Source organism: Orcinus orca, chromosome 5 (genome assembly GCF_937001465.1).
Source record: "Orcinus orca chromosome 5, mOrcOrc1.1, whole genome shotgun sequence".
Classification (NCBI taxonomy): domain Eukaryota; kingdom Metazoa; phylum Chordata; class Mammalia; order Artiodactyla; family Delphinidae; genus Orcinus; species Orcinus orca.
In genome coordinates, this window is record NC_064563.1 from 79,531,888 (window position 1) to 79,552,799 (window position 20,912).

A 20,912-nucleotide genomic window follows, 5' to 3' on the forward strand; every position below is an offset into this window, starting at 1 on the left:
TTTTTTTAATGTATTGCATTCAAGTTTGAAGAAAAAGCAAGGGTCAGCTAGAGAAATAACTAGAGATTATTGAATGAAGTACTTAATTGTGCCCGTGTTTTTATATTTCTTTAAATCTTTCTTTGAATGGTCTGTTCTTTCCAAAATGTTACACTGATGCTTAGCTGCTTAAATGTGACTTGGTGCTTTGAGATTTTAAATAACATATATTTGAATGTAAATGCTTGCTCTTTTGACCAAACTAGCTTACAGAGAGGCTGGCATTTCAGATAATGAGGTCATAAAGCAGACCACTAACAGCAGGCACAGCTGCTCTCTAAAACACAGGCACGTGAGTACTCCCCTACTGCGGCACAGCAAATATCTCAGGACAAAATGTCAGTACCACTGCCCACTCTACCTCTTGGGCAGATACGGATGCATCTATCCCTTGAAAGCTATGCTCTCATGGGTAGCAATTCCATCCCTATGCCTGTTCATATTCCCAATGACGGCTAACATGCAACACACACACACACACTATACATGTATTATATATAATATATATACATGTGTGTATATATGTATATATAAGTAATAAGTGTTTTTAAAAAATCTGATTTACGCTATGGCCTGAGTCATTTGATGAGTTTATAGGCAACTCCAGTCAAGTATCTATCTGGAGCAGGAGAGGTTCCCACTGGTCCCCAGCACTTCTGCTTGAGCATGGACAATCTCAGCAGCTTAGACTGGAAAGACCTGCAGAGACAGCCCCTTGGTGCACCCCCTGGCCCTGGCCCCTCACCACCTGCCTGTCAGGCTGTCATGACTGAGGCTCCTTTCCTCACACAGCTTGGCTTCTACGTAGGCTATTCAAAGAGTGCCATCTGCAGGATGAAGGGAGGATCATAAATATTTATTCATTTCCTTCAAATGATAGTTGAAGAATTTAAAACGTGTTCAAGAGCTAATCAACACAAGGTTTAAGTTAAAGTTTAATGACAGATAATGAATGCTACATTCATTCTTCACAGGTATCATTTGTATTTATTTTAATGACTGCCTTAAATGTCTTTACTCCAAAGAGTAACCAATGGTGAGAATCAGAGGTGCCCCCACTATCCCAAGAGTGGAGAGGTGTTCGTTCAGGGCCTTTATGCTGCCCCTGGACCCCTCCCCACGGGTAGCCATTTCTCTGCTCTTCCCTGCAGAAGGGCACATGTCCAGTGGTGACAGATGAAACAGCTCTCTTCCTTCTTTGACTCAAGACAATTTTTAAAATCTGAATGCAGAGAATGGGAGCTCAGGGTTCCCTTGTCGTACCAGCCTCAGGTCAAAGAATCATAAGATCACAAAGCTGAAAGAAGCCCCTTCACTGAATCATGACCCTGTGTAGTGCTGCTGACCAGCGGCCCCCAGTCTCCTCCTTCACCCCATGCGTGATGCCCCTCCTGCCCGTATCTCATAAGCAGCAGCCCACAACAACCAGGAACAGGTTTCTAATTCTTTCACTGTGCGTCACTGATCTCTGACGAACTCAAGAATTATCCAATTCCTGACTAAATTCACTTCTCTCCCCCCAGCAGCCCTCACCTAGTGAGGAGAGAAGCAAGAAAAAGAGCGCCCTTTCCTGCCTGGGTTGCCCCCTTTCTCAGTACCTGAGCGTGATGGTCATGCTGCACAGAAAAAAGCAGGGCTGAGGCAGGTGGCTGCTGACCACCCACCTGCCTTGGCCATGGTTGGAGGTGGTTTTCCCATGTGGACTACCAATTCCAGGATGCTGGGCAGCTCCACTGCCCACACCCTTCCCCAGAATAGGGATGAGGGAACAAGACAGGATTCATTTCCAGACTATGAGACCCATCTCTAGAGGCCTATTTACAGGAGAATGGTGCAGTGATCTCATGGCCCTTCACTGAGGTGTTCCCTTTGTGGTCCACATCCTCCGAAAACCTCCTAAAAGCAGGAGCCTCTTGGAAGGTACACTCTCTCTTCTCTCTTGTAAAGACACAGTCTTATCAGGAAGCAGAGGCAGAGACAAGTGGATTATATCAAAAGATTACTCGTTGGCAGGACCAGGGAAAATAATGCCTGTGACAGGGGAAGCTTCCCCTACCCCATTCCTGCTCTTTGCCCTGTACTTTTTTTTTTTTTTTTTTTTGCAGTACGCGGGCCTCTCACTGTTGTGGCCTCTCCCGTTGCGGAGCACAGGCTCCGGACGCGCAGGTTCAGCGGCCATGGCGCACGGGCCCAGCCGCTCCGCGGCACGTGGGATCTTCCCGGACCGGGGCACGAACCCGCATCCCCTGCATCGGCAGGCGGACTCTCAACAACTGCGCCACCAGGGAAGCCCTGCCCTGTACTTTCCACGAGGACACTGGCAATGAATTTTACACCCAATTCCTCCACCTCAGTAAAGAGGGATGGCATGGGGTTAGGGTGAGAACACGAGTCTGGACTCACACCTGGGTTGAAATCCCCACAGAACCACCGACAAGCTAGATGACAAAGGCACCGCAGGACTTTCTGATCCTTTAGTGTCGTCTTCTATAAAACAAGGCTGATACTGTCTATCGTTCAGGGTTGGTGGGAGATAAAACACTTAATAGGCCCATAAGCTCTCAAAAATGTGTCAATTCTTTCTTTAGTATGAATTTAAGTTAATGTGTCTCTGGCACTAACTGAAAGGCACTGTCCCATGGGAAGGGCATATCAGGCACCAGCGAGACGGTGGAGGAGGAACTGGGAGAAATGAGGTTGAGGTTGGGGAGGCCACGAGGCTTGTCTGGTTGTAACAACACACAAAAATGACAGCCCCCTCATGGGCCTGTGACCACAGCTGGCATTGCCTATGAGGCCACAGCAGTAAGAGAGCAAGGAGGAGTGGGCTGGATCAGGGCGGTGGGTGGCTCTGGGGATGTCCTCCCCAGGTGAGGAGGGCTGAACCACAGGACAGCCAGAATGCAGGGGCACCAAAGCTATGGGATGGCTCTAGTCCAACAGATGGTCCCAGGTACCACAATGCCCACTCTCAGCAGGCAGGGAGTCTGGATGACCCTCTCCCATCCTATGCCCCCTAACAGACTGGACAGGCACCAGAATGCCTGGCCACCCAGATATTTTGGGTCTGTAATACATCTTGTCCACCAGAGGCACATTGGGCCTGTGTCTGTATCACGTTGGCACAGTCTAGCTCATGCTGTAAAAAATCCTTGTGTGGCTATGAGGCTGGTTTCTGTTCTTGTGGTGGTGGTACTGGTGGTCGTGGTAAAATAAACGTAACAGAAAACTTAAAAGTTCAGGGGCACTGAGTCACCCTGTTGTGCAGCCATCACCACCATCCATCTCCAAAAATCTCTACCTTGCAAAACTGAAACTCTGCACCCGCGAAATAATAACTCCCCAGCAGCACTTGGCAACCACCCTTCTACCTTCTATCTCCATAAATTTGACTATTTTAGGTACTTCATATAAGTGGACTCATACGATATTTGTCCTTTGGTGACTGACATTTCACATAGCATCGTATCTTCAAGGTTCATCCAAGCTGTAGCATGTGTCATACTTCCTTACTTTTTAAGAACAAATAATATTCCACTATATGTATATACAATATATATATATATTTTTTCTCCTGCGGTACGCGGGCCTCTCACCGCCGCGGCCTCTCCCGTTGCGGAGCACAGGCTCCGGACGCGCAGGCCCAGCGGCCATGGCCCACGGGACCAGCTGCTCCGTGGCACGTGGGACCCTCTCGGACCAGGGCACAAACCCGCATCCCCTGCATCGGCAGGCGGACTCCCAACCACCGCGCCACCAGGGAAGCCCTGTATATACAATATTTGGTTTATCTATTCATCTGTCGATGGACACTTAGGTTGCCTCCACCTTTTGGTTACTGTGAAAAATGCTGCTTGAACATGGGTGTACAAATATCTTTTCATATCCTTGCTCTTAATTCTTTTGGGTATATACTCAGAAGTGGGATTGCTGAATCATGGTAATTCTATGCTTAATTTTTTGAGGAACTGCCATACTGTTTTTTGTTTGTTTGTTTGTTTGTTTGTTTGTTTTTGCGGTACGCGGGCCTCTCACTGCTGTGGCCTCTCCTGGTGGGGAGCACAGGCTCCGGACGCGCAGGCCCAGTGGCCATGGCTCACGGGCCCAGCCGCTCCACGGCATGTGGGATCTTCCCGGACTGGGGCACGAACCCACATCCCCTGCATCGGCAGGCGGACTCTCAACCACTGCGCCACCAGGGAAGCCCTGCCATACAGTTTTTAACAGTGGTCGCACCATTTTACATTCCAACCAACAGTGCACAGAGGTTTTCTACGAGGTTTTCTTTATCCCATAGGTTGGGTCTCATCTACCTGCCTCCGCAGGTTCAGGTCGCTGCTGACATCGTCTCTCTGGCTCCGTCAGGCCTCTCACCCTCCAGCATCCCTTGCAGCTCCCCTAGGTCCACTCCCACTACTTCCTGTCCACCAGCAGATTCCTTTGGCTCTTGGCAGGCCCTCTCCTTTCACACCCACAGCTCACATCTGTCTGGGGCTGGTCACCTCCCCGGGTGAGGTTGGGGCTCTGGACAATGCCCAGCAGGACTCCCCCACTCAGGGCTGCCTGTGTAATGGAATCAGAGCCAGCCCTGGCTAAAGCCGTGACGTGGCAAACTCTAGCTTTGTCACCCTCGCTCCTCTGGCAGCAACCACCTCGCCATCCCTTAGTGATACCTTTCCCAGCTGCCCCTTCCCTGTCTTACTCATTCTACTGCAACTGATCACAGCTGACAAAATACTAATTTACCACTCACCTAGTGATCCTAGATCAGACAAGGGTCTCCTTGCATCAGGCGGGAAGGCAGCCCAGAAGCCATGGGCTATCCACCCAACGTGCCCCACCAAACACCAAAGCCACAGCCCTGGTCTCCCTCAGCGCTCCACACACGCATACAACCATACACAGCATCTCACCTGAGCCACCTCTTCAAAGTCATCGTGCCTCTTCTGCAGGGCCCGGGCTCGATGCAAAGACTTCCCGACCCCTGTGTGCTTGCTGAGAAAGGCCTCGCCGTGGTTTTCGATCCAGTCTAACACCTAGTCAGAGAAGGAAGACAGAAACAATGACTTCTTGGCAAAAGACACGTGACAACATGTGTGACTGCTAGGCTATTAGACTCCCCGCCCGTCCCAATCAGAAAGCAGCAGTCCAGGTGTAAATGTTCAATCCACGGTGGACACAGGGATTTCATTACTCTCATTGGCAATACAACAATCCCACCCTTAACTAAGTTCAGCTCTTCCTCTTTGATCTCCAGAATATCCCCTCATCACTTTCTCAGCTTTCTCAGCCTTACTTAGCCCATTATTTTAAACAAGTTACACAGACCGCCAGGCACAGTTTAACCCTCTCACTACTTTGACTCCAACCATATAAAGTCAGACACATTTGCAGGAAATTAAGCAGTGTCAGGTCAGGGCAGTTCCTTGGCACTCACTCCACCATAAAAATGCTCATGGCAGTGGCATCAAGTCATGGGGATCCTACCTCATTGTTCTCCTGGGACTCCCTTCCTAATGTTGGGAGCAAAGTCCAGAGTAGTCAGTCCCTAACTGGAGCTACGCTCAAGAGAGCTGATCACCAGGACAACTGCCCTCTCTGGCTTCTTTCCACCTTTCTCCTCCAATCAACATCAACCAACCAACCAACCAACAAAATAAAGTAAGGTCTTTAGTATCTATGATGCTCTTGGGTAGCAGCAGAGACTCCATGTTCTCCAGGCTTAAGGTCTAGCGATTTGGCCTCAAGACATTTTCCTCGGAGTTGTGAGAAGCTAGAAAACAGGTGGCTGGAGCAGTAGAGGGATGAGGGAGGCGATGCTTAGAAGGTGAGAAAATATGTTGTCCTGAGGGGTACTTGACGGGGGAGTGGAAAGCCCTTAGTAAAAGCCTCGAAATGTAGGGAGGATCAAAGCCTTTAGCCCATTTTGCATTTGTCCACTAACCCAACAAAAATGTGTGCCTCCAGGGAGAAGGGAAGCAGTTCATTTGGGCCCTGAGGAGTTGGCACTCACTAAATCAGATGGCCACAGCTGAATCAGAATTACAGCACAGACACACCTGTTGCAGATCCTGCCAAGACTCAACTAAGCCCACTCTATTCCTACTATAGTAAACGTCAACTAAACATTTGATTAATGAGGTACTAGCTTTCTCAGATTGTAGAATGACTTTTGGGAAAATGATTTAGATGAACTAGCCCTGTTTAAAAGGGCACTTTAATTCTGTTTTTTTCTACAGATTGCCCTGTGGCAAGCAGAGAGGCCAAATCATTGCCTGGACTGCAGACATGAGAGTTCTGTTTCTACGGAATTTAGCCTTTGGCGTCACTTCCTCTGACATCTGAGATAAATTTATGCCTGCAATTGTAAAAAGTATGGAAGCTTTCAAAGGCTTAGGTGGCAGTATCATAAAGCCATACCAAGATGGTATTGGTTAGAGAAATGCACATATGAATATAAAAATGAGGTTTAACAAAATTGCATGGTACAAAGCCAGGTCAGGTAATTGTCCACTAAAATGAAGAAAAAAAGAAGGCTTTTGCAAAAATGACTTTATCTAAACATTAGTGTAAAGATTTTAAGCACTTTAGCATCAAGGATTTACTATATAACACATGGGGCTATATTCAATATCTTGTAATAACCAGTAATGGAAAATAATCTGAAAAAATATATATATAACTGAATCACTTTGCTGTACACCTGAAACTAACACAATATTATAGATCAACTATACTTCAATTTTAAAAAGGTTTTAAACACTTTAACAAATTCTGGCACTATTTTTTTAATATTCTGGAGGCACATCTGTAAAAAGAAATTACAATAGTAAATGAACTGAATTTTTACCTTTTGCAAACTCTGAAAGGCAGCACTGAAAGGAAGTTTAGATATTCTTTTCTTAGAATAAAGAAGAGCCTACTTTTCTCTTGAGTTACTTATGGTGATATTTCAGCAACAAAAGTCAGGAGAGTGCATTTTTACTTGATTTGCCACAATTTGATCCCATTCTATACCGGACAAGGATGATGGGTGTCAGCATGCAAGGTCAAAGACAAACATTTCTAGTCACAAAGTTTCTCATATATTGTGTACCATGGATAGCACAGTTTTATAATTTTTATGCATATTTAAACTTTTATTAATCCCCTTTTGAGAACGAACTGAAGGTTGGAGATAATTTTTATATACAAAGGAGCCCTCTTACAGCTTTTCATGAGTGCTTTGGAATTTATGACGTATTTTCAGGTTACAATTTTTTTTAAAAATTTTGTTTTGAGCAGTTAAGTGTGACTTGCTTGTCTGGCACTTTTTTTCATGAATTTTATTTTATTCATTTTCATTTTTAATCTCTAGCTTTAATAAATATTCTAAATAATATTCTAAAGCAAATTGGTTAGAGGCAAATGTTTTTCATCTACTAGTTCACAAATGGTTAGCTTTTATACTCCCTGGGGGTGCTTTCACAACTTTTAAACTTTTTTAAAAAAGCAATTTGTTTCCTGTTTATTTTGCTTTCTTTAAAATGTCAATTAGTTTTCAGTTAGTGACACTTAGTTTACTTAATCAGCTCTACCTTAACCACTTAAAAATCTATTTCATATTTGAGAGGCTTTTACTTAGTTTAAACATAACTTTGCTCTGTGACGTTACATTGCCTCCATTTAGTACAGCTGCTGCCATTAGAACTGGAGCTGTGCGGAAAACACATGCAACCTCAATGCCGGGTCAGGGACTGCAGGGAAATCAATTTAACAAAACAAAAGCAAATGATTTAGGACGTGAACAAGATTACTTTAGTAATATATAGAGACGGAAAAAGCATCTGAGGACAGAGAAACAGAATCAATATATGATGCGCTGTTCAAAACGTTGATTTCTGACAATTTTGTTTCAGAGAGTTCTTTTAGAGCCAGCATGGCCTGGTACAAATACTTAGGCCATATGCTCTCTTGACCTTTGACTTCATGGTTCCCAACCCTGGGAACACAATCCAGCTTCCTACGGGGACTGCACAGCAGAGAAATGAGCTTCTGAACAGACACCGGTGGTGTCTAACAATTATGTGACACACTGTAAATTAATGTGCAGCATTGGAAGTCTGGTGAGTCCCAGAATCTGAACATCACTGGTTGAAGAATAAATTGAGTTTCTAGCTTTACCCTGGACCCTATCAAAGTGTAAGCACCCATCAAGGTACCCCTTATTAGCTGGTCCCTATGTAATTTCTCTCATCTAAAAGATCTTATTTAAAATAGTCAATTATCAGTTGTAGTTAGGATAGTACAGGATGATAGTTAATCATACCTATTGATGGCTTTGAATTGGTATTTAAGTGTTTCCAACAATAGGAGGTTTTTTCCTTTTGTTTTTGTCTGAAGGAAGAGTCTTCAGGATGCAGAGAAGCACGTGTGGGCTACGACTATTCACATATTCAAATAGATATTTATTATTAGCCTCATGGTGGCCTAGCGCCAGGCACTAGGACAGCCCAGCCTGCAGGATTAAACAAGGCAGGCTCGGCCCTGACTCCAGGAACTCAGTCTAGGTGGGTAACGAGCACTAGATATGACATCACAATTCATCATTAATTGCAAGGGTGAAAAGTGCCAACGGTCAGCGAAGTCCACTCTGAAGAAGTGAGGCCTGAGAGACAGTAGATTTAACCAAATTAGGAATTGAAAAGATCAGCATGGTTTGAGTAGGTGTAAGTAGGAAATGCGCCCCGAGGCGGCAGGCACCAGGTAGAGCTGAGCCCTGCTGTGCTGAGTCTGACTCCAGCGTTAGCCTAAGAGCCACTGAAGGGCTGAAGGAGGAGAAAGACACCATCAGATCTGCATTTAAAAATTACTGCTCTGACTGCTTTGTGGAGAATCAGTTGTTGGAAGACAGGAACAGAGGTAGGAAAACAGGAGGTTCCTGCGGAAATCCTGACAAGAGGCGATGGTAGCTCAGGCGAGGCCAGTGGCAGTGTCCGTGGAGAGACAGGTTTCAGTAATATTTAGGGGAGAGAACAGCCAGGATTTGGTGATGGGGCCTGGGGGTGATGCAGAAGCAGGTGGAAGCCTGACCCCCAGGAAGAGGAACTTGTCACTGGTACAGAAGCAAGTGAGTCACAAGGGATAGCACAAAGATGACAGGTTTTTTTGGTTAAGTTTTCTTTCAATTTTCATACTCACGCTCTGTTTTTTTTTGTTGTTGTTGTTTTTGTTTTGTTTTTTGGGGTTTTTTTTGCGGTACGTGGGCCTCTCACTGCTGTGGCCTCTCCCGTTGCGGAGCACAGGCTCCGGACGCGCAGGCTCAGCGGCCATGGCTCACGGGCCCAGCCGCTCCGCGGCATGTGGGATCTTCCTGGACCGGGGCACGAACCCGTGTCCCCTGCATCGGCAGGCGGACTCTCAACCACTGCGCCACCAGGGAAGCCCCACGCTCTGGTTTTTATAAATGACAGGTGTGCCTCTGCACTTGAGTGGGAAGTAGCACCCAGTGATAGTTGTCAATCTCATTCTGGCAAGATGTGCCTTTAATTTCAAAGGAGCAATTTTATACACTAAGGTTTAAAAATAAATTATGAATTTCTAATATAGCCAGATCCTAATGATAAAAAAAAGTGAGGGACACAAAATCTACCTGAAGAATATAAATTAGGCTTACATGGAGTTAAACCTTGCATTCTTGAAGGCATTTCACTGGGGTATAGTTTTTGAGGGGCCCCTTAACCTGACATGCAAAGTCCTCTGCGACACGTCCACCCCTCCCATCCCCACCTCTAATGAGTTCCTGCCCCACCTCTCAACACCCCCAAAAACTGCTTCTCACCTCTTGAGTTTTGTTCTTGCTATTTTCCACTTCACTTGAAATGTCCATCTCTTTTTTCTCCCTATATCCACTTTCCGGGCTCCTTCTTACTCATCTTTTAAGTGCCACCTCAAACTCTAGTTTTGGAAAGCCTTTTTCTCTTTAACAATCTACTCAGGCTGGGGTGGTGTCACTCTTCTCTGTTCTGTTCAAACCACGATTATTGCCCACAGGCTGGTCTCTCCCACTAGACTCTGACCTCCCTGTGATTCCTGGACACAGCATGGTACTCAGCACAGAGGGGTTTGCGTGAGATATGTTGAACTCAACTCAACTCAAAACTCATTGCCCCAACACACAACTTTGGGGTGAATGTCTCCAGCTCCGTACTCCCTAGATAGGTAACTCTCAGTACCTCTCACAGCCTGCATTCAAAGTTCTCCCTTTGTGTGTATCCACCCTCTCTCCACTGCCCCACTTGGCAGGTAGGTAGCTCCCGAAGAACTATGGGGTTTTCACCGCTGTATCCTGCCCTTTCATCCCTCGCCTGCCCCCAGTCTCCCCATCAGCACCACACACTCAGAAGATACTCAATGAATGTTTATAGCCATGAGTTGTCAAGTGCAAATACGGCTGCCTACTGTCTTGGGAGAAGCTGCGCCAGCGCATTCAGCAGGAGGCCTGATCTTTGCCCCATCACTGGAAACAACAGCCCTGGTCAGCCTGGGACTCCTCCCCACGAAGGCAGGCAGGCAGTCTTGCAAACAACGTGTAAAGCTCTTTCTCCTTTCTCATGCCCCAACTTTTCAACCGGAATTAGTCCTTTCCCGGAACAGCCTTTTCCAAGAGAGATACTCACATCCTGAACCGGATCTGGGAGCCAATCTAACAGCCATTATGCATAATTCCCTAATCACTCCCTTTCTTCCTCATCTAATTGTGTTTATTCCAACCAGCATACAATCAAGACAGAGTACTTTTCAGGGGAGGAGACAGTCCTTTCTAGCTGCTAAGGAGAAGAGAAAAGTCCTTTTGAAGAGAACTATTGATATTTTCTGAACAGTGGCCATGAATACAACCGACTTAACGGGAGAAAATCAAGGGCCTAGCTGCTTTCTGTCCCAGGACTCTGATTTTTTGGATTCTTCTAACATGACAGAATCTTAGTGTTGGAGAAGACCTCAAGGATCTCCCAGCCCAGTGCAGGAGGCCCCTGCATTTAGAGGCAACCACCTTTGCACAAAGTTTTAAGTTGGTGTCTAAGCTCTGTTAATATGTAAGTGCTTTAGGGTCCTAAAGCATCATTAAAATGTGGTACCATCATGATCATTCTAAATTAAAGGCAGCACAACTTACAGAGGAACCTGGGTTCTCACCCCAGCTCTGCCCCTAACCAGTTGTGGCCCAGCTGGGTGTGTGCCTTCTCCTCTCTGAACCTCACTTTCTCCAATGAGACTGTTGGATCACATCATCTCCCTAAATCTCCCTCCAACTCAAATATTTAATGATTTTATTACATTGAGGGTAGGGCAGTTCCCCTCCTCAGAAGGAAAGGCTATGGAGGGCTCACTCTTTGTCCAGCACTAGGCCAGGGCACACGCTCACCATCTCATCTATGCTATCTTACCACAACCCTGGGCTGGTGAGAGTTATTATCCCCATGTTTGGATGAAGAAAATGAATCTCAGAGTGGTTAGTTAACTTGCCTGATCTCACACAGCTACTAAATAGTGGAGTCAGGATTCAAACCCAAATGGTTCTGGCAGCAACGCTACCATCTGATTTCCAGACCTTACTCAAGTTTTCCCATGTGTCCCAACACTGACTTTTAGAGGAAAAGGATGCAGGCCAGAAGCATGTGTCATGCTTAGTTGTCCCTTCAATCTGGAAGAGTCCCTCAGGCTTCCCTTGACTTTCCTGCCTTTGACACTTTTAATAGTTACAGGTCTATTACTTTACAAAATGTCCCTCAGTTTGGGTTTGTCTGATGTTTCCTCATGATCGGAATCAGGAATAACACAGAAATGATTCTTGTTCTTCCCACTGCATTCTATCAGGTGGGATATAATTTGAATTGCCCCCATTACTCATGATGTTAACTTTGATCACCGGGTCAGGGTGGTGTCTTCCAGCCTTCTTCTAGAAAGTCACTCTTATTCCTTTGCGATTAATAGGTGTTTGAAGGAGGTAGTTTGAGACCATGGAGGTTGCAGATGCTGTGATGTGCCACAAAGGACTTTTTGCCACCCTGCTGAGAGTGTCACCAGCAGGCAGACAGCCTTGGGTGTCAGTCCCCTTTGGGGATTATTACCCTGGGCTGAAGAGAGTGGCTTTGCCCAAAGCCCCTTCTTACATTGACCCGTGCCCAGTGACAGACTCCAAGTACAAAGACCCAGTTTTCACTCCCCAACCTGAGAGAATCTTCAGAACGCCCGGTAGGGCTGGCTGAGGATTCCCTTGAGATGACACTGCAGCTCAGCTTCACTCTCTGTCTAATCCTCCTTCTTCCCTTCCCTTCCTCAGGGGTTGATTCCAAGAGCCCCTCCTAGTAAACCTCCTCTGGGTAGCCCCCTGTGTGGACACCTCCTCAGCCTGTTTAGATTCCAATCCTCTAAGCTGGGCTGCCCTCCCTGCATGGATGCCCTCCTCCCTCTGCCCAGGCTGTGACACTGCACAGCCCCTGCCCCTCGGGGATGACCTCCTTGACCTGCTCATTGTCTGCACCTATGCACCTGACACCTATGCCAGGCCACGCTTCTCTGCTCTGCTCACCTTGCCTGGGCTCCAACACCTGCACCAGGCTGTGCCTGCACAGGGACTCCCTCCTCGCTCTGCTCTGGACCACCCCTCCTTGAGGACTCCCAGTGCTGGGATGCCCTCCCACCAAACCCATCCTCAGCCCACTCCACTCTGACCTCCCTGGACCACTGCGGCCCTCCCACCCTGCAGAGAGACCCACCTCGCTCAGCCCCGCCTAAGAGGAAGAGCCTCCCTTTTCTGGAAACACCTCTTCCTTAGCTCCTGAGACACCATCTCACTGAGGATTCCCCCAGCTCACTGATCTCCACTGTTGTCTACTTTTCTGAATCCTCCTAGTCTTCCCAGGCTCTAAATTTTGGAATGCCTGAGGGCTCATCCCTGGACCTCTTCTTTCTCTTCTCTTACTCCCTAGATGATCTCACCCAGTTCCATGGCTTTAAATATCATCTATGTGCTGGTTAATTTCCATATTCACAGTTCCAGCCCTAATTCTCTCCTGAGACTGAGACTCATGTACCCAGCTGCCTACTCTTCCTCTCCAGTTTGGTTTATAATGGGCACCTTAAGCTTAACATATCTAAAACAGAACTCTTTATTCCCTTCTGCCCCACTCCCCTCCTCTCCCAGTTTTCCTTGTATCAGCAAAAGCACCACAATTCACTGCTTAGCTGCAAGCCTGTCTTACTCACTCTTTCCTGTACACTGACTTCCTTCAAAACCACCCTAGTCCCAGCCACCATCTTTCCTCATTCACCCGATCAGCCCTGTAGGTGGTCTTCCTCCTTTTACTCCCTCCACACAGTAGCCAGATCTTTGAATATAACATTTCTTTCAACAAGAATCAAGTCATGACATTCCTCTTATCGAAACTCTACAACTGTTTCCTATCACACTTAGAAAATCCAAATTCTCTCCATAGCTTATAAGGCCTGATGTGATCTGGACCCAGCCCATTTCTTCAAACTGTTTACTCCTTTTCCCTCCTCTCTATTCACCAGGTTCTCTGGCCATCCTCCTATTTTCATGAATGCACCCAGCTCATTCTGGTCCCAAGGACTTTGTAGGTCCCGTTTCACATGCTTGGAATCTCTTCTTAAACACACCCCATGGCTTATTCATTCAGCTCACCTGCTGTCATTCTAGCACCTATGAGCTATTTGTTTGTTTGTGATGGTGTTCTCTCCCTCCTGAATGTAAGCTCCACACGGGCAGGGGCTTTGTTTGGTTCACCGCTATGTTCTCAAAGAGCATCTGCTGAATAAATGAGTGAATGAACTCAACCTGATGTGAGAACTTCCTGTGTGATAAAGGGCAAAAAGGAAAGGGAGCTGTCTGGCAAATAGTTGTGAAATCAGAATCCCAACTCTCTGATTCCCTCCCTGGCTCTCTCTGATCAATCATCTTATTTGAAATATGTTATTAAGTTTGTGTCATAATTTGATCCATGATAAAATGGGCAAGGCGTTCTGTTGTGTTAAGTAAACTGAAGAATGGCCCCCCTCAGCTGTTACCTCCCAGCGCCCAGCCCCAACTCTGTGACTCTGTAGAAGCCGATATTCTGAGGTCGGGAAGGAGAGTTGGCATGCCGTCGGTGTCCACACGCATTTTGTTCTGTTAAAAGCTCAAGTGCGCATGACGTGTGTGAGCGCCCAGGACAGCCATCAAATCACTGTTTCTGTCTCCTTGCACAGCACACTGAGCACTAGTTCTGAAGGGGAGCAGCTCATTCTCTGCCGGAACCACCCCGCTCCCCGTCAGCTGAGACTGGAGAGCATGCGGGTACCACTTGAAATGGCCAATTACCACCAATTCATTTTCTGTCCCCTCTTTGGAACAAGTATGATCAAAATAAATGTCTTGCTATGGTGGGAAAAGCCATCATTTTTCTGAGAGGGCTCAGCTGAAACTCATTAGCAGGTGTACAGACTCTCTTCTCCCTTAGAACCACAGTCCTTTGCCCTGACAAATGTGATGTTGGGTGGAAGCCGGCTAAGAAACCAGCCGCCTCCCTCCCTTGGACCCCTCCACTCCCAGGCAGCCCACACCTGTCCCTTCCCAACAGGCTGAGGTGACTGGAAATTGTCTTGTCTTTGACATCTCCCTGAAAGCATCTCCTCACATGGTGCCTTTGATTCCTGTTTGTGGTGTCACCACACTTTTCATCACTAAGGACTGAATCTCTCAAGTCAGAGGTTCTCAAACTTTAGACTGCTTCAGAATCACTTGGGGTTCATTCTAAAACCTAGGCACCACCTTACCCACAGATACCGAACCAAAAAGTATACAGTAGGGTCAGATAACCTGTTCTTAACAAGACCCTACTCTGCCCAGATGATCTTAACGCCAGGGGTCTGAAACTGAGTCCCCCTAAAACAAGTTCCCCTGCTGGGTTTATGATTAACCTCTTTATCCAAAACTGTATTCCTTTTCTTGTCCTGCCCCTGTTCCCCTCAGGATTGAGGAACATCAAAGAAAAGGGGGAACTGAAACTGAGCAGGACCTTGTGAGGTCTTCCTGGATACAAAAGCCCCTCCAAGTTCCCGGTTTTGGTTTGGCCTTCCCCAAGTGCCAAAGAGGAGGCTCATGCGTAATGATTAGAACAATAGAGCCACAGGACTCCCAGTTCCTCCTGAAGGGATGCAGATAACAATCTGGTGCATGTCTTTGAGTTGCTCTGCAGAAACTACAACCCCCATCCAGTGGAGGATGGTGACTACATGCTGACCACAAGCAGCAGACCCCAGACTGGTTGGAACCAGAAGGTTGATGATTAAGATTCCTGAAACATCACCCTGTTACCTCACCACCAACCAATCAGAATGTCCAGCTGATCACACACTCTGTGACTCTCACCCCTAATGTTGCCTTTAAAAGCCCTTTCCTGAAAATTATCAAGGAGTTTGGGTCTTTTGAGCTCGAGTTTCCTATTCTCCTTGCCTGTCGCCCTACAATAAACTCTGTAGTTTCCTTCACTACAACTCGGTGTCGGTAGATTGGCTTTGCTGTGCATTGGACAAGTGGACCTGAGTTGGGTTCTCCAACAGGTCCAAGAACCCCACTATAAAAAATACAGTCCCATATTCACACTTGACACCACCCTTGTCTTCTAACAAAATGGACGGCAATTTCCAGTGATTTTTTTTTCATAAATGCTCTCAAATCTACTACCCTTGTCCCATCACCTTAGAACATGACCATGGCCCTAGGATCTTCCACTCCAACACAGTCCTCCTCTGGCACTAAATGACCTCAGACCTTCACTCTGATCACCTGTTTTCTCTGGTCAAAATCTTTCAATAGTTCCCCACTAGTTATGAAGTGTGAGTCTTTTATCCTTTAGCCTGGTATTCAAAGCTCCAGAAATAGCATGTTGAGGTCAAGGACATGCCGAACATAGAGGTTATCAGAAAGAAGTGACCTTGGATGGTGACTGTCTAGTCATTTGTTAACATAGTAATAAAAGAGGAATTGAGGACATTAAAGGTGTTTAAAATTGTTGTGTATCAAGAAAGCCCTGAGGCTCAGTAACTCCTGGGGAGGAACCTTCTCTCACTGCCTCCCAGGACCCACCTGATTCCCAACCCTGCCAGGTGGAGGCACCCAGGTCCTTCCTTGGAAGGTACTCATCACAGAAGGATGACTGTTCAGTCACAACAGAGTTTGCATTCAGAAAATCAAAGTGAGCACCCAGGGAAAGGCCATGATGGGCAAGGGAAGAGAAGGCAGAAAGCAGGGCAGAGAGGAATGGGGGTGAGGTACAGAGTGTGAAGGGTCCATGAAATTCCAGGCAGGAGGGTCTCAGCAAATCAGGAGCAGGCCTCTGAAGCCCATTTCCCAGCTCTGCCAATTCTAGCTGGAGGATACGTGGAGAAGACTGGAACAGACCCTCTGGTACCAGCCTCCTACTATGGGTAGAGGGATGGAGCACCCCTTCTAAGATCAGTGACACCAAAGAGGCAGATGAGAAAGTTTCCCCATCCTCACTCCAATCAGAAAGCAACCCTGACCAGCAGAGCCCTCTCTTTCTCCCCTCCCTTCCTCCCCCAATTCAGCCAAGCCTCAACCCTGCTCACTTTCTGGACTCTCACCCTGCCAGAAAGATGATAGATGATAATAGAATCATCTACTATCCACTTGAATGTACTCGAAGGATTGGATTATCACCATCAAAACTTAATTGAGAACTTTAATACTGCCAAATACGACCATGGGCAAACGGACATTATTCAAGATATATGCTACAAAGAAAAGCATCAGCAACACTGAGTTAACATAATTATGGTTAGGAAAAACAAGTGAGAATGGGTAGTGCCTGTCTTAGGGACATTTGTGTTAGAGCTAAATAACTGTAGAGAGCCATTTTATAATGATGGAGCAGGTGGGAAAGAGTGTTTGCGTGTGAGTATGACTGCCTGTGTGGGTCTTCCTGGGACGACCCAGGGATGAATGACCCCTGGGATGACTTAGGGATGAATCTCAGCTGTCAGCGGCTACACGGCAAGTCTGATCCCTTGGGACCAAGCAATCTATCAGGGCCCTTTGAGCCCTGCACTAACTTATAAACCCCTCAAGGGCAGGATCCGTGTCTCTCTGCCTTCCCACCACTTAACATAGTGCCCAGGGCATAGTAGAGAGGCTAAGATCATGGACCTAGAGATTCAGTGGACTTGGGTTTATAGCCTTCCTCTGCCACTAGCTGTGTGACCTTGTGTAAGTTTACTTAACCTTTCTAAGCCTCAATTTCCTCATTAGTATTGATAAGATGAGGACCAAAGTATCACCCGCTTCATAGTGTTGGAAGATTAATTAAGATAAGTGAAGTGATTAGATGCTCAATTGCTCATAAAGATGATGAATCCTGCGCTATGAACAATAAAACTTTTATGGACACATTTAATCCCAGGAACCAGATCTCAGGGCTGGAATCCAACCACCCCTCTGATGTTTGAATCTCCTCCCCAACATACCCACCAAGTAACTAGTCAGCATTCCAGATTTTTGATGACGGCCCCCCCTCGTGTATGTTCCCTCATCTCTCTGGGACTATACCCTGAGTGAGCCTTTTCCTTCTTAGATGTTTTAATCGTTCCTTCTTATAAGAAGAGTTCTTTTCTAGACCCATCATCATTCCAGTCACTTTTTTCTAACTAAGCATGCTGTTTGTAACCCAAAGTGCTCACCTTTTATTATGCAAAGCTGTTAATTGGATTATACAACGCCCAAACTGGTTTAGTATGATTAAGGGGCTTTAGTCACTACAGCAAGTAAAAGATTGAATTTATGGAGTTTTAAAAAATTACTCTCAAATCCTTTTTACACGTTCTTTGGCAGGCAAGAGCTGACACAGTAAAAGCTATAATTTTCCACGGGAGGCTCCAGAAGAACCTGATAGAAACAGGTGAGATTCATTCGTAGTACAAGAACCATGGACTTTAATGTTAATACACTCATTCAGAATGGAAAATCACTGAGCCAGAAAATTCTGACATCACTGCCCCTCCCTCGCTCACCTTTGGACTGCTTAAAAGCAAAACACATTACTTTTAAGGAAAGGCACTGGAGCTTCAAATGGGTCATGTCCTACCCACCCCACCAAGACCACTCCTAACCCTTCCAGCCTGACCTCCCTCTATCACTGCCAAGAGTAGGCACTCAGTCAGATTTCCTCTTCCTGTCCCCTGGCTATAACTTAGCTCTCCACTTCCTGGCCTTCCCCACCTCCATCTCCTCTGCCTGAGCTCCAAGCACCAGTGCAAATGCCATTCCACCCACAGGGAACTTTCTCTGCTCTGATTCCACCAGCCCATTGTTGTCTTGCTTCTTTGACCCTGAACCCAGATAGCCACGTGCCACTCATACATCCTCGGGTATATATGTCTTCTCTTGGGCCAGAGACCTCCAACTCCTAGTACAGGGTCTTGCACACAGGTGTTCCAAAGCACTTTACCAATTTATTCTTGCACCACACGGAGGGAGAAGAAGAAAGGGAGGCAGAACAGATGGCCTGCAGTGATACTCACAATAGTTGTTCTGGCTATGAAAAAATGGAATGGAGTTTGCATCTACTAGAAAGATCAAGACTAGCTACTCCTTGCTCTTCTCAGCAAAGTCAGGTCTATCGGGGCTTGAAAGGAGTCCTTTATTCTTGTGGGAAGCCACAGGGTTAGGAGAGAAGAACAGACAGAAGGTGGAGGTGAGCTGATGCTGTCATAGATGATCTTATGGCTGTTGCTTAGTACTGTTCCACTCTAAACTGGAACAACAACAGGACTGAAAATTATTCCACTAGCAACACTATGGTAGATGCACTCTATCTATGCCTTTCTGCAGCTTAATGGACCCAAGTTCCAGTTTGATCCTTAGAGACTTATTTCCATCGCCTCAAAGCCCAGAGGGGAAGAGGACACTTTTTGGGAACCAAGGGAGAGCTAGCACAGGGATGATGTGTCAGGCCAATTCTGGCTGCAGATATTTAAATGGAATCTCTTATTCACTGGTGTCTATCTTTGGTTTCAACCTCTCTGCTCTACTCTGCTTTAGGCAAGGTATTCTTATTTGGGAAAAGACCACCCCCAGAAATGGCAATGGGACAAGGAGTCGTGTGGGGAGAGGCTGGCTGGCTCTCCCCCATCTCTCCACTAGCAGGAGTCCCTGTCTCTTTCTCTTTCTCTTCTGTCTCTCCCCCAACCTTCCTCTTTCTCCTTCTCCTCCCAGCCCAGGTATGTCTGTTTCTCTGCTCTCTGTCTTTAAATCTCTCTCCCTTTCTTTCCCATCCTCCACTGTCTGTCTCTGTCTCTCCTCTCTCCCTGTTTCAGGGTGTGTGTATGTGGTCTGTCTTTCCCCTCTCTACGTTAGTATGTGTGTGTCCCTCCTGTCTCTCTTCTGTTCTCCATCGCTATCCGCCTGGCTCTTCTCTTGTGTGGTTTTTCTGTAGGACACCTGGACTGGGAGCCAGAAGACTAAGCTTCTGGTCCTGGCACTACCATCAACTAGCTGTGTGGTTATGGCCAAGTTGCTTTACGGCTCTGGGCCTCAATTTTCTTGACCCTATAGTAGGTGAGACTGAACGCTCTCCCAGGTCCCCGGCAATTCTGAGATTTTATCACTGAATGAAATGGAACTCATCAGACTCAGGAGACACCCGAGTACCACTCAAAGGGGATATGACTAAACTGAGACAATGCTGCTGGCGGATCTACTACATGCTAGGCAGGTGCTGTGCTCATTCAGTCCAATGAGATAGGTATGTGATGGTTCCTATTTTAGAGGTGAGGAAACTGAAGCACCAGCAGTGAAGCCACTTGCCCAAGGTCCCATGGCTAAGACTTGTCAGAGCAGGATTTAAACTCAGGCCATCTGGCTCCAGAGTCCATGCTCTTATCCGTAATGCTGTATCGCCCTAGCCACCGATGCTCGCTCACAAGCTTCCCACTTAGGCTGCAGAGTAAACATCTCTAGACCCCAAATGTGCTCAAGGGTCTTGGATCCAGACTATATGGTTCAATCAATTCTCTCCTCCTTCAAGACACCAACTCTGACTTTTCACACCTCTGCCTGTAAGTGTCCCATCAACACTCTATTGCCCTGCACACCGCCTGGCAGGCTCGGGTAGCACGGACCTTTCTGTTTTCAAGTGTGTATGTCTTGTTGCCTTTCTACCTAACCAGGCATCTTGCCAGAACCTAGTGCAGTGCTGGGCCCACTGCCCAGACCCATGCTTGCTGAAGAGCTGATGAGTACCAGGATACTTTGTAGCACTGATGGTATGTCCCCGACTCCTCTGCCCGGGCTGTTAGGAAATACCTGGGATCTTCAGACTTTCACATCACAATTCCTGCAAACAGACTGCAGCTACTCACTGGCAGCTACTGGATGGGCTGGGAGGGAGGGTTAGATGGTGTTCAATTCACAGAAGCAGAAACAGGGGGCCTCCAATAATAATTTCAACTCAAGTCAGCAAATATAAAGAGAACCCCAGCTTCATGCCAGACAGCAGCAGCCATGGCTTCTGCTCTCAAGGAGATACTGCAAAAGAAGAGATGCAGCATGCAAAATAAAAAATGATAAATTTATAAAATTCCAATAGCACTTTGACCTTTGACAATAACATTATTGTTTGCGTGTGTTTGTGTATTATTAAATAAAATCATGGGAGCACAGAGCAGGGAAACTGCTTGTCCAGTCTGATTCTGAAAACTAGGAAAGGCTCCCGTAAGCCTGGGAGTCGAACCACTGCGTGCGTTATATGCAGCGCTCTCTGAAGTGCCAACTCAGACACCGGTCAGGCATCAACGCGCGCTTGGGTGTCAGGAAG

General features: G+C 46.7%; 1 protein-coding gene across 16 annotated transcripts in view; it reads right to left on the reverse strand.

Moving 5' to 3' along the window:
• KALRN (kalirin RhoGEF kinase) overlaps positions 1–20,912 on the reverse strand; it is a 653,035-nt gene that overhangs the window by 342,945 nt on the left and 289,178 nt on the right. For all 16 annotated transcript variants that reach the window (XM_049710431.1, XM_049710430.1, XM_049710429.1 and 13 more), the window contains exon 10: positions 4,953–5,075. In XM_049710431.1, the coding sequence (XP_049566388.1) occupies positions 4,953–5,075 (123 nt within the window). The remainder of the gene's footprint in view (positions 1–4,952; positions 5,076–20,912) is intronic.